Source organism: Entelurus aequoreus, linkage group LG04 (assembly GCF_033978785.1).
Source record: "Entelurus aequoreus isolate RoL-2023_Sb linkage group LG04, RoL_Eaeq_v1.1, whole genome shotgun sequence".
Taxonomy (NCBI): domain Eukaryota; kingdom Metazoa; phylum Chordata; class Actinopteri; order Syngnathiformes; family Syngnathidae; genus Entelurus; species Entelurus aequoreus.
In genome coordinates this window covers 18,680,532-18,693,260 of record NC_084734.1, presented here as the reverse complement: position 1 = coordinate 18,693,260, position 12,729 = coordinate 18,680,532, and the positions used below count along the sequence as shown (strand labels likewise).

Genomic DNA, 12,729 nt, shown 5'->3' with positions numbered 1-12,729 from the left:
AAAACTGAAATATGCAGTATTTAGTAATTAGAGCCCTAAAAGATCAATAATGCAGGACACCATTGATTTTAATTATTTAATATTTTTGAGTAATCACAGTGAAGATAAATACAATACCACTAAATATATTTGGGTTCCAAAAGGTGCCCCACTCATAAAGTGATACATTTTTATTAGGTTTTTCTTTTACTTTCAACACTTAAGTTACGAGATCAACTTCAGATATATCTGTCGATTTTACGTTTGAACTATTATTTTGTTTGTTTTATGCTCTTTTTTCAAATAAAACTTTGATGTTTTTATATGGCATCTACACAATATATGCAAAATTTACCGCATAAGACATTTTAAAGTGAAATATTTGAAGTAACTGGAGCCTTAAAAATAATTCATTATAACATGGATTTTTTTGTCATTATTTTTTTTGGAGCAATGGCAAAAAAAGGAAAAAATACAAAATAAAATAAAAAACAGCCTGCATGGCAGCTTTGTGTCAACTTTTTTTTTTGTGAATGTTCTTTGTTTATTTTTGCAATAGCATTTCCAGAATGTGTGGCGGGCCGGTAAACAATTAGCTGCGGGCCGCAAATGGCCCCCGGGCCGCACTTTGGACACCCCTGCCCTAAACTCTGCACTTACCTGAACACCCACCACTTTATTACTTGCTTACCTCTGATAAAGATCTACTGTGCAATGTTTTTTTTAACATTTAATTATGTTTTTAAATTTTCAATTGTTTTATTATTGTTGTCTGAAGACTATTTTATGTAGGTTTGTTTTAAAAGCACTGAGCTGGATTGCTGTCCAATTTCGTTGTTTCCACACAATGACAATAAAGGTATTCTGATTCTGAGAAAGATGAAGTGCTTTATTGACGCACATTGTATCCAGGTTTGTGCGGGCCACGTCTGGGCCCTGGGGCCTTGACACATTTGCTCTAAAAGAAAGGAGTATTCATTTCCCTGTCATTTCAATGACGCAAAAAGAGAAGTATTAATTTACTGTACCTTAAAACATAAAACTGGCAGACACTTCTCATCTAGAAGCTCCAAACAAAAGGGATTATTCTTGAAAATAATCTCATTTCTGTGTGACGGGAAAGGAGTTCTGGTCCATGAGCTCTCCCACTCTCTCCTGCAGGGTCTGGACCACCTCTGACAGGATGAACACGTGTGTGTCGTCCAAGTCCTTTAAGATAAACTTCTTCCCCAGGGCCATGGTTTCATCCAGGAACAGGAGGAACTGTTTCATGGCCGGGTCGCTGAGTGAGTAAGGCATAAGGGAAAATAAGACAACAACAAAAAACAGTCCACAAATACAACAGGCGTTTTGTTTTTACCATTCAACAAGAACACCTTTGTGCACGTTGACCATACTGACTGGCTGTCTTGGAAATTAAACTGAGTCACCTGTTAGACCAAAAAATAACATTCGTATTTGAAAGATAGCAAACATTAAGCACAAAGACAGTACACTAATACTGATAACGCATTAGTATGACCCCATGACGAAATAAACTAAGCTATTGTTAGCCACTGCATGCCGACTACATGTTTAAAAGACTTACCGCTGTATTTCGATGTTTGGCATTACAGTATGGCAACTAACTGCGACAATAAAGATGACATTTGGCGGATATAAACAGGTGAACTTTACCAACCTGGAGTCTTCTTTTTCCCAATGTTCGCTTAAGTTAGCTTGTGTCGCATTGTACTGTTGACTACGGCGAGTGCGGAGGGACAATGAGCTTCATGCTCTATTGCGCATGCGCTCCGTAGCTCACTCTTTGCAGGTGTTTAGTGTTTACTAACAGAAATTTGAGGTAAGGTTTCAAAAAAAGGTTTTTCAGTGTTTAAAAAAAATACTTAAAACCGTTAAATGTACTATAGTACTAATAAAAAACCCTGCATGCCTGCTTTTACTTGTCAAGAAACACATTATAAAGACTATCCTACTTTGGCTCTTTAGCCAACATGTAAAGCTAACTATTAGCATGTTATTGTTAGCCGGGATTGCCAATTGACAGTTTAATTGATAACTTCGTTAAAAAAAACATACTAAAGCAATGATTGACTCAAATGACGCCTCCAACCTAACACATTTTATTGTTCACTTGTGAAATGTGTGACCACAAAAAGAATGAAGATGAAAATCCTATTGAATTGTCAGTTATGAAATTAGGATCATCATTATGATTGTTATACAGTAAAAAGCATAAATATAAATGCACCAATAAAATCTAAATTATACTTTTGTTCTTAAATAATCGGGACGGCGTGGCAAAGTTGGTAGAGTGGCTGTGCCAGCAATCGGAGGGTTGCTGGTTACTGGGGTTCAATCGCCACCTTCTACCTTCCTAGTCACGTCCGTTGTGTCCTTGGGCAAGACACTTCACCCTTTGCCTCTGATGGCTGCTGGTTAGCGCCTTGCATGGCAGCTCCCGTCATCAGTGTGTGAATGGGTAAATGTGGAAATACTGTCAAAGCGCTTTGAGTACCTTGAAGGTAGAAAAGCGCCATACAAGTATAACCCATTTATCATTTATTTATACTGAGGGGTAAGTCCTTTTTTTTTTTTTAAAACTACTTGTGTTAATTGTTAGAAAATGTCTCATTTAGGTGTAAGAAATAAAATCATGGGCATATCTTTTACAGAAAAGGGTTGCCATGATAAACTTTTAAATAAGGTTTGGGTATTAGTGAGAGATCTGCATTTAGTTTTGTGCTTTGAGAATGAATAACTCTTCCCTGGTTATTCATGTTAATTCTCATTACACGAAAATGACATAAGTCGTTATTTCTGTGGGACCAGGAAGCTGGTTCAAGTATGTTAAGTTAACAGTGGTCGTCAATGGCTGATGGAGCTCTGCAATGTTTCCTGGATGAACTGAAGGCTGCGCTTGTACAAGAATGACTCCTTCTTCTCTGGCTTGCAGATGCTCAGATGATCCACATCCACTTCAATCAGGTCCCCAATGCCAATGTCTGCAATCGGAATCCGAGCAAGGTAAGGAGGGGATCTGTGGTTTTTTTATGACATGAACGCAAGCTGGCCTCACTTACTTGCTGACTGTGCTGGCACCACCAGTATCTTGATCATAGGACCGATGTTTGTGGGAAGCGTCTCTGCAAAGCTTAACACCTTAATTTGTTCCCCTTTGGCTATGTTCAAGAAGTTCTCGTTCAGGTCGCGCAGGGCTGGTGAGTCTTAATTAAAGCACATCAACTTATCACAGGTGTCATAATAACATTTACATCAACTTTAGACTTTAATGGTAGACCTTTGCAAAGCTCTCGGACTTCGATGGAGGGGAAGAGGAGATATCGGACATTGACTGAGTATTCCGCCATAAAGGTGCCGTGATGAGGTACGCTGTAGAACAAAATGCCCTTGGTGTTCCTTAACAGGTCCTGCATGTCTGGGTCTTCAGAGGCATCAATTAGCATTTTTTTCACAAGCAAGCCTGACAAGAAAATTAAGAAAACATGTCAAAAGCGAATTTATTTTGAGCCTGATAAAGACATGGCACACCTCCCATACTGTGAGCTACCCAGACCACCGGCCTGTCTCCAACCCCTGCCATCTTTAGCTTCTTCAGCAGCTCTTGGCTTCTGCTGGCCAAGGACTTCCTGCAGAGAGAAAATTATTAAAATGATCAATTAATTTATTATTATTACTATTGTACAGTATTTCCTCAAATATAAATAAACACACATCTATTAGGGAAGGGGTTCCCAAATGTGTTACCTTCAAGTGCCAAAGTGAAAATGGGCTAATGGGTCATGGGCCAAACAGTGATTTCAAACATAAAGCAGCCCTATACCACCATATATAAAAAAGTGGAGATCATCACATTCAATAGATTGAAACCAGTTAGCCTTGTGGACATGCCATCAGTGATTATGTGAGCTCGAAAGAGGTCAGTATAAATATGTATCAAATTGGGAAGCTATTGGCGGGCCCCACTTTGGGCACCCGTGTATTCTGTGTAAAGCATTAATTAGGGTACAAATGCACATGTTATTTACAGTAGTTAAGATGTTATGCCAGATAACGCAACCCACACCTTTATCTGGGATGTGGACCAACACTAAAAGCTCCGCACTGGCTGGGAACTTTATAAAAATCCACCTTTATAATAATATTGAATTATATTATTGTTATTATTTTTTTGTTTTTGTTTTATTGTTTTGTTTTTAATGTTTTATTGTTTTGTTTTTAATATTTGATTGTTTTGTTTTTAATGTTTTGTATTGTGTTTTTTGTGTGTGTAATGGATCTTATGGTCTGCAATAAAGAATAAAGATATATATTTATCAGAATTTCTACAAAGACATAATTTGTAACTAAAATATTAGATTACAATAATTAGAAACAAAACAAAAATATTTATAATATATATAATAATTATTGTATTATTATGTAATACTTTTTACATTTTTTGGGACATTCTCTTTAAGCTTCAGGATTACAGATGCCAAGTCTGCTGTAGGCAGTTTTTGTTGCTATAAAGACATTCGGAGGGATACATAGTTAACTGTATCTCTTACAGTTTAGTGCTTTTGCGCCATCAGCATCTGTTTGAGGTGCAGCATTTATCTGTTTAAATTTCCCTTACAGAGCAATAAAGTTTGTCCAAGTCTAACGGTGTGTATTAAATATGAGGAAATACTATTTTTAAACCATAACATTATGGTGTGGCATTAGCAAGGTAGAAAAGTGCGATACAAGTATAACCCATTTACCAGTTTTAACTATACAGAGGTCATGTGTTGGACTCAAAGTAAAATAAGCCAGACCTTTGATTCTCAGCAGGACACTGAGCCATCCAGTCACTGAGGTGGCTATCATATTCCACTGATAACACCCTCAGATGTGGACAATCAGCAGCTAACCATGACTGTCAATTAAAAAGCACAATAAGTAAATAATCCCTAATCACAATCAATAAGACACAGTTTTATGGTATCTTACCTTTGGCCAACACTCTGTGTAATCATCCCTGCCATCTTTGGTGTTCTCTTCATCTAACACACTTTTGTCCTTCTGGCGCCATGTCTTAAAGGCTGCCCCCAGGACACCGTGGATGAACAGCACGTCTGCTTTAATTGGCTGTCTTAAATTAAGGCAAAATCCAAGAGTTGATTTGAGATATATATATACATTTATAATAATAAGAGGGACACATTTTAAGAACAACTCAGGTGTTTTCTCCTACTTGTCACGTGTTTGCGGGTGTAGAATGTAGACTCCATCTTCATACTTTTCTTTCACCGTCTCCCTGTCAAGGTTGGCGAGGGCGCGAGCTGCATGGGACGCCTGCATGACGTGAGGAGACTGCATCATCTCGGCCAGGACCGACACCCATCCTTGAGGTTGGTAACAAAAAAATAGCGGTCATTTTATAGCAGTATAGTTTAAAAACGTAAGCTCTAGGGTGCAATGTAGTGTTGTCCCTATACCAACATTTTGGTACAAGGAAAAGATACCATCATACCAATATGTATTTCAATATTTTTTTTAAAATAAAGGGATACAAAAATGAGATTGGCTTTATTTTAACAGAAAAACACTAAATCGATTACATACAGCCTGCCATAATCTTAAAATCATTTTAGAACATATTTGAATAAAAAGTTTTATTGTCATTGTATTTATTTATTAACTGTATCACGATTTACAGTTGCCACTCATGATCTCTGCGTTGAGACAAATACAATTACTAAATTGAATACTAGCAACACTACTATTGATAAATTACACAAGGTTAAAAAAACTGGCATACCATAAAGGTCTAGTGCAATGTCACAAATGAAAGTTACCCGATTGCACAATGGCCTTGTGAATGCTCTCATTGAGCGCCAGGTTTCCAATGATTCGCACAATGTTCCTCTGAATCTTCTGGGAGTCTCTCCTTAGCTGGTAAACCCTTTGAAGAAGTTGGAGACCCCCGTTGGACACTATGTGGTCACAGTGGCTTTGAACCTGCAAGGCATGAAACAAATAGTAACGCCTACTATGGCTAGTAGGGATGTAACAGTATTGTGGTTTCAAAATCTTCACAATAATGCCGTGATGTATGATGTATCAAATGAAAACTTGGTGAGTGTAGTTATTTTCTGGCGCTTTTGCTGGTCTGAAAATAAACTACATCTCCCAAAATCCTCTACGCAGGGGCTGGCAATCTCGGCCAACTGATCACCGCGCACTTGTGTTAATTGCCGCGACTTGCTGTATTAGCGACACTATAATTTGTACTAACATTCCTTTTTTAAATAAGAATAAGTAAATCCAAAGCGTCCGTCTTTTATGTTACGCGTCCTTTTTAGACTAAACCTTGACTCTAAAAAACAGACAAACAAACCCTGGCGAAAACATCTTTGGCGGAGGTAAAGCGCATCAACGTTCGTCTCGAGCGTTCCAAGTCAAAACAGACTCAGCTAAGGCGCACCGCGCCGAGGGAAAGGATATTTGAAGCCAGCGAGGCTAAACATCAATATGTGAGGTGTTTACATTATTAAAAGCAAAATTGTGAGTTCATTTTTTCCTGAGAAATTGCATTTTTCCAAACTGATGTAAACAATGTCCACTGCAGAGACCACTGCTTCTCAGAAAGTAAAAGTTTAAAATTATTGTTTTACAATTTAATTGTTTGTCACTTTAAAGACACTCAACTGTAAGTTTATTTAAAATATCTGCTTGAAACAGTGGACGTTCAACCACTATTCTTTGCACTTGAAAATACATGTTTGTAGTGATAAATATGATTAGAACATTTGAACATGAGGTTTAGGTTTATTTACAGCAAGTGTCTTTATCCTAAACATTCTGCAGTTTTTTGGAATGTTGCTTATCATTCACAAAATTATTATGACACCTAAGAACACAACCATTTTTTCAGGATTCTAAAGACAAAAAAACCCCACTAATGGGAGTCACCATTGTAGCCTTCAAAACCCTCCATCAAAATTGTATATACACGCTGCAAGTGTATATATAATGTAGTAATATGTACAATATTGCGATAAGGTGGTGACTTGTCCAGGGTGTACCCCGCTTTCCGCCCGAATGCAGCTGAGATAGGCTCCAGCACCTCCGGCAACCCCGACAGGGACAAGCGTGGATGGATGGATTGATTTACCGTATTTCAGTTATTTTATGCATTACTGGAACTTATTTCCTCAGCGTATTTATTTCCGTTGCGATACCAACGCACTTCCGACTTCCAGCAACAAATGTGTGTTCCTACTTCCAGAAACAAAAGCATGTGTTTTCCATTCATGGCAGACTTTGTAATAGATGAAGATGACTATTTTTGGACAAATGAGTATTCACAACCTTATCATTTTGAACCTAAATATATGGAGGATGAACTTCTGGTTATAAGCTTAGCGAACGTGAAGAGAGGGTGAAACGTAGGAGCTGACAGAAGCCGAGAGTCAGGACTGGTGTCACTTGACGGTGTAAATGTGTAGGTTGGAGCCAAGCTAAGCTGACGGAAATGGAGTGCTTACCCAAAATAAACAGGAAAAAAATTTTCCCGGCCAGCTGGACCAAACGGACAAATGTCCATTGAGTGAGTCACCATAATATTCATCACGATACATGCAGCACTTCATGCTATTGTTTTTACAACTACAGTACATACACTGTAGAGTTAGCTGTGTACAAACAAAACATGAAATGTGGGCTGATACTTCACAGATACTGTAATATGATTGTTAATGTTTTTTAGTTAATACGGATTTGTGTCCCATCACATTGTCTTGTGCATTACAAACTCAAAAACCATTCAGCTGCTGACGCAGAAGCTAGCTTAGGACTAATGCCGTAGCATCCTGTCGCAAGACGATGTGTTACTATGCTAGAAAAACATTTCCTCAGTGTTTGCTTTTTAAATAACAATGTCGCTCAATCAATCAATCAATCAATCGCTACATCTTGGTTATCTTACAGGTTCAAAGCATAAATGAAGCATTGCTGGCGGTTTTTGGATGCATTTTTTTTAGTGATTTAGAGGAAGAATTGATTGCTCCCATTAGATGCATTGCTAGCCAGATAGAAAAAGCCAAATATTACAAATTAGAATGCAAAAAAACCCCTAAAACATTGGTTCTTGACCCTCATAATGATTGTAAAATTATAGGCAACATTCCCCAAAAAGTGCAATTCCACTTTAATACCGTGATAATATCGACATTCTGACATAGTTACATCCCTAATGGTTAGTAGATGGGTCTCTCCATTGATTTTACCTTGGAGTGCTGCACTAGGGCTTGTAGGCAGAAGGACTCCACCTTCTCAGAGGGAACAGAGGTGAGGCTTTGGGCGTAGGGCAGCCCGTTGCCACCAAAACACCACAGGCCACCCTTGAACAAAGAATTTGGCGTGTTGGAAGATAAAAACGGGATTGCACTTTTGTCATGTGTCTTTAATGTTCTCTTTACCCGCTGCGCTGCTAACGAGTGCGTGCTCTCCCTGAGAGCCTGCGACGTGAAATACTGAACACACTTGTCTACCTCGGATTGTGGCAGAGAAGCGAGCAGATGCCTCAGACCGTCCTCTGCTGAGAAACTCTGTAAAGTTGGTGACAAATCTTTGGCTGGTTTTAATGAGGAGTTCTACTAATTCTACTTCATGGCGATACTTACATCATTAAGGTCAGGAAGTGCAGGCCCAGGGAGGAAGAATCGCAGGTCGGCCCATGGAGTCCGAGCGAGGCCCACGGCGGTTCTTTGGTCTATAACTTGGGCAGCGGTCTGATACTGGTAGTCTGCATCGTCGACATGATAGAACACTTACGTCTATGTCATTTAGGGGAGTAGTTTTGGATTATTTTACCATGCCAGTGGTGATTGTCTGCAAGGTCCTGCACAGCTTGTATTCTGGCGGCCCCATTGTCGGATTGTGTCCTTTTTAGTAGGACCCACAGCGCCACCTCATGTGGGTCTGCATCTACATGAGTTAGTCGCTCTATACAAAAAAAGAAACATACTGATGCAGTACAAATCGAGAACTGTGCCACAGTTTTTAAAATAAAAAGTGCATCTACGGCTCTACCTACAGACCCTATAGACACTACAGAACCACAGCGAGGGCATTTACAAACCTTGCAGTCGCAAACTTTGTGTCACCGACTTGGCAGCTAGTTTTTGTCAAAGATAAAAAAAGGTGCATGTGTTCAGCTTCTCTGGAATCATTACAAATAAATGATTTCATGATAGAGCTCTTCTATTGGATTGTGCAGCGTTAGCAAATGTTGCTGGTGAGTGTATACAACAGACCAGGATGCATGTGAAGAATTCAGGTGCTTCCTTTGGCCTTTACAAAAGACTGTGCACTTTTAAAAAAAATATTTAGGTATTTTCAGCCAAGAATACATTGTAGTTTCATTCACGGCGTTTCTTACCATCCAATGACTGAAGCAGAAGCCGTGAGGATATTTCTAGAAACCGTCTCGCTGCTTTGTGGAGTTCCCTCCTTGTCTTCTGAGTGAGCCCTGGAAAATATGCCACACCAAAAACAACTATAAGGACAAATATATGATAATAACTGAAATGTATCATTGATTATCATGTCAGCTAGCACATTATACTGTAGGGAGAGGGGTGGTTGACCTCGACTAGTGGCAGGAAAGACAGAGGAAAAAGGAAGAAAGACAGGAAGCGATGCCAGAAGGTGTCACTGAGCCCCAGGACAAGGCTGTCAGGATTTTTCCTGTGTTTTAGATTCAAGAGCATTAAATGGAAGAGGTGTAGTGTTTTTAGAGTTTAGAATTGACTGAAAGTTCATATGATCTTGTTTGTTTTTGTGGAGCAATTAAAATTTACATAAGGTTTAGATCTGCACTGTAATGTCACGATAATCCTGTACCTGCAGCAAGGTTATCCTTTTCATCCGAGGGACTGGTTCGCAGATAAATGTAAGACTTGTACTTCTCTTGAAGAATCACACTGGTGTCTATGGTCACAGCTTTGTCTAAGGCCGCCACCTCATATGTGATAAAAAGGCAGCCTCTGCAAAAATATATTAATGACACACAAGGTTCCCACAAATCAGGCAACTTCCAAGTCAACTTTTCACTCATGACTTACCCGAACACAATTGCACCTGTTACTTTGGCAACCTTTCCTAGATGTTAGGAGAAAAACAATCTTACTTGGTTGTCTAAAAGTAAAACATGCCACATTTGAGTAAAGTGAGGATGTACAACTCACTTAAATCCTTCCAACGGAGCACCTTGTTGAGACCAGGCACCACAACTGAACTCAATCTCCTATAGTGGATAAAACGCAGGGCAGATGCAGACATCCTCTCCTGTCTGATTTGTTGGGATCTTCGTGGGGTCTACATCAAAGACAAACACACAGACCTTAGAATTGGGCGATACACATTTTGTTATCGATCCATTTGCATGTGCATACATGTCTAGTATTGCTCTTACAAATACTTTTTACTTGAATACTTCACAACAGGAGTCCCCAACTTTTTTTGCACCAGGGACCGGTTTAATGTAGGCATAATTTCCATGGACCGGCCTTCCACATGTAGCAGATAAATATAGCAAATAAGTGCATGAAAAATTAATACATGAAAAAACTCACTATGACGTTGAATTAGTGGGAGCCCCTGTCCTTTTCCCTTTGCAAAGAAGCTCGCCATACACTTTGGGTTTTTACACATTTTTGCTAGTAGTTTTTTTTGGCTTTAGTATCTGATGGGTTATAGGTGACACATCACATTCAAGGACGAGAGCATGGATATATAAGAAAGCTAGAAATACTTGCCATTAGTTCCAAGAGTATTCTGTGGATTTTTATTTCCATTCTAAAAGTTATGTATTCATATTTTGTGCAATATTTCATATGTAGACACACTGTCAGCTTTTTTTGGTTCAATTTTGCATGCGTAAATACATTTGTTATTGCTAACTACTTATGTAATAGGACTATGTGTAATAATAGCAGCACTTTAACTTACTAGGCCAAAGGAGATGTGTATTTTCTTCCTTCAGCACAATTATTATATGCATTGATTGATTGAAACTTGTATTAGTAGATTGCACAGTACAGTACATATTCCGTACAATTGACCACTAAATGGTAACACCCGAATAAGTTTTTCAAGTTGTTTAAGTCGGGGTCCACGTAAATCAATTCATGTAACAATTAAGCATTTTTTCCATCTGCCTTATGCACTTTAACTACTATGGTCACTTTGTTCCTGATCTGCCCTGATCTTAGGTCATCGACCTGCCACGGACCGCAGATAGAATCTAGCTTTTGGCTACGATTTGGCACCTTTACATTTATGTTTATTAATGTGCATTGTCCCATGTAACAAAGATGTAACAAATATAGCAAATGACGACTTCCTATCAGGAGTTTTAGAATACATTTGGGGACGGCGTGGCGTGGTTGGGAGAGTGGCCGTACCAGCAACCTGAGGGTTACTGGTTCAATCCCCACCTTCTACCAACCTCGTCACGACTCACGATCCATGTGTCCTTGAGCAAGACACTTCACCCTTGCTCCTGATGGGTCGTGGTTAGGGCCTTGCATGGCAGCTCCCGCCATCAGTGTGTGAATGGGTGTGTGTGAATGGGTGAATGTGGAAATAGTGTCAAAGCGCTTTGAGTACCTTGAAGGTAGAAAAGCGCTATACAAGTATAACCCACATAACCCATTTATGAACAAGTTTATTGGTGTGTCTGGTGGGACTGGCCAAAGTTAAGTAGGAGAAAATGCGATCGGTTATAAATGATTTAATGTCTCTGTGCGGCCCGGTAGCAAATGCGCCACGGACCGGTGGTTGGGGACCACTGCTTTACAAGACAGTTGAATCAGCAATTTAACAATATTTAATACAACAATATAACACAAAGTAACACTATCAACAAAATAATCAACGTACTACATTTGAATCACTTGCAATTGTTATAACAAAAAAAAACTTACAGTGCAAAATATCTACACTAAGGCAAAACATATTTCTCATTGAAATCATTTTGGCGTGATCCTGAGACTACACTTCCCCACTGATTGACTGTAAAGCCGAGCAGCGCTAGCTAATGAGTAAAAAGTCACAGGCTGTCAACTCGTTGTCCAGCACAATTCTTAAGGTGTCGGGGAATTAGGGTTACATAATGTACAGGCAAATTAGCCGGTATCTTTTATAAATATATATTAAACACACACATTGTCATTGTTAAACGCTACCCTGGTATCGACAATGTGTAACCTGTGGTTTTACGAATGTTATGATCGCGTAGTTAGAAAGAAGAAGCGAAAGCGACAGTTATACCCACTGGCATGCAAAGCTAACACGACAAAACGCGTTAGATAGCCGAACTAAATCCCCGGACGTGGCTCCAGCTCACGGCTAATCAATTGTCAGAGTGTCCCTTCAAATAAGATAATAGTTAACTCGGAAAAGGAGCCTGCGTTCCCACACATGAACGTTGAACACAAACCAAGCTAGCCCAACTTGGCTGACAACGACCATTAAAAAAGGCGACTTAGTGTCTGACAATATCTCCTAAATCCTCAGTTTGTTTGCTAGATAGTTGTTTACTTACACTCATTGTGTCAAACTACCAAATTACCTTGATTGCAGTCTTGACGAGAGTTGTAAAAGTTGAGTTTCGCCCACTAAATCGGCGCTGTGTTATTGCAGAACATGTCGCACGAATACTACGTCATCAGCGGGACACGCCTCTCACGTGAGTGT

At 39.3% G+C, this 12,729-nt stretch overlaps 2 protein-coding genes across 6 annotated transcripts; both read right to left on the bottom strand.

Moving 5' to 3' along the window:
• Positions 1–833: 833 nt before the first annotated feature.
• On the bottom strand, positions 834–1,749 carry LOC133647757 (general transcription factor IIH subunit 5-like). 3 transcript variants are annotated; one of them, XR_009825760.1, is made up of 4 exons: positions 1,661–1,749; positions 1,340–1,409; positions 1,008–1,261; positions 834–937 (listed from the first exon to the last, which is right to left on the bottom strand). XR_009825760.1 is itself a non-coding variant. In XM_062043449.1 (3 exons), exons 2-3 carry the CDS (start codon positions 1,372–1,374, stop codon positions 1,081–1,083), a joined length of 216 nt encoding a protein of 71 aa, XP_061899433.1. In that variant the 5' UTR covers positions 1,375–1,409; positions 1,661–1,749; the 3' UTR covers positions 986–1,080. The 3 variants fall into 3 exon arrangements, 2 of the variants coding, with proteins under 2 accessions (XP_061899433.1, XP_061899434.1); XM_062043449.1 differs by lacking the exon at positions 834–937 and having other exon boundaries at positions 986–1,261; XM_062043450.1 differs by lacking the exon at positions 834–937 and having other exon boundaries at positions 986–1,261; positions 1,568–1,690.
• Positions 1,750–1,870: 121 nt separating this feature from the next.
• LOC133647755 (protein SERAC1-like) lies at positions 1,871–12,697 on the bottom strand. 3 transcript variants are annotated; one of them, XM_062043446.1, is made up of 18 exons: positions 12,578–12,627; positions 10,218–10,347; positions 10,095–10,131; positions 9,874–10,016; positions 9,410–9,499; positions 9,110–9,145; positions 8,842–8,973; positions 8,652–8,773; positions 8,448–8,576; positions 8,256–8,369; positions 5,823–5,985; positions 5,219–5,369; positions 4,975–5,116; positions 4,800–4,900; positions 3,532–3,629; positions 3,281–3,463; positions 3,063–3,206; positions 1,871–2,984 (listed from the first exon to the last, which is right to left on the bottom strand). In XM_062043446.1, the coding sequence occupies exons 1-18, from the start codon at positions 12,581–12,583 to the stop codon at positions 2,848–2,850; spliced, it is 2,058 nt and encodes a 685-aa protein (XP_061899430.1). In that variant the 5' UTR covers positions 12,584–12,627; the 3' UTR covers positions 1,871–2,847. The 3 variants fall into 3 exon arrangements, with proteins under 3 accessions (XP_061899430.1, XP_061899432.1, XP_061899431.1); XM_062043448.1 differs by having other exon boundaries at positions 2,064–2,984; positions 12,605–12,697; XM_062043447.1 differs by lacking the exon at positions 9,110–9,145 and having other exon boundaries at positions 2,065–2,984.
• Between the last annotated feature and the right edge of the window lie 32 nt (positions 12,698–12,729).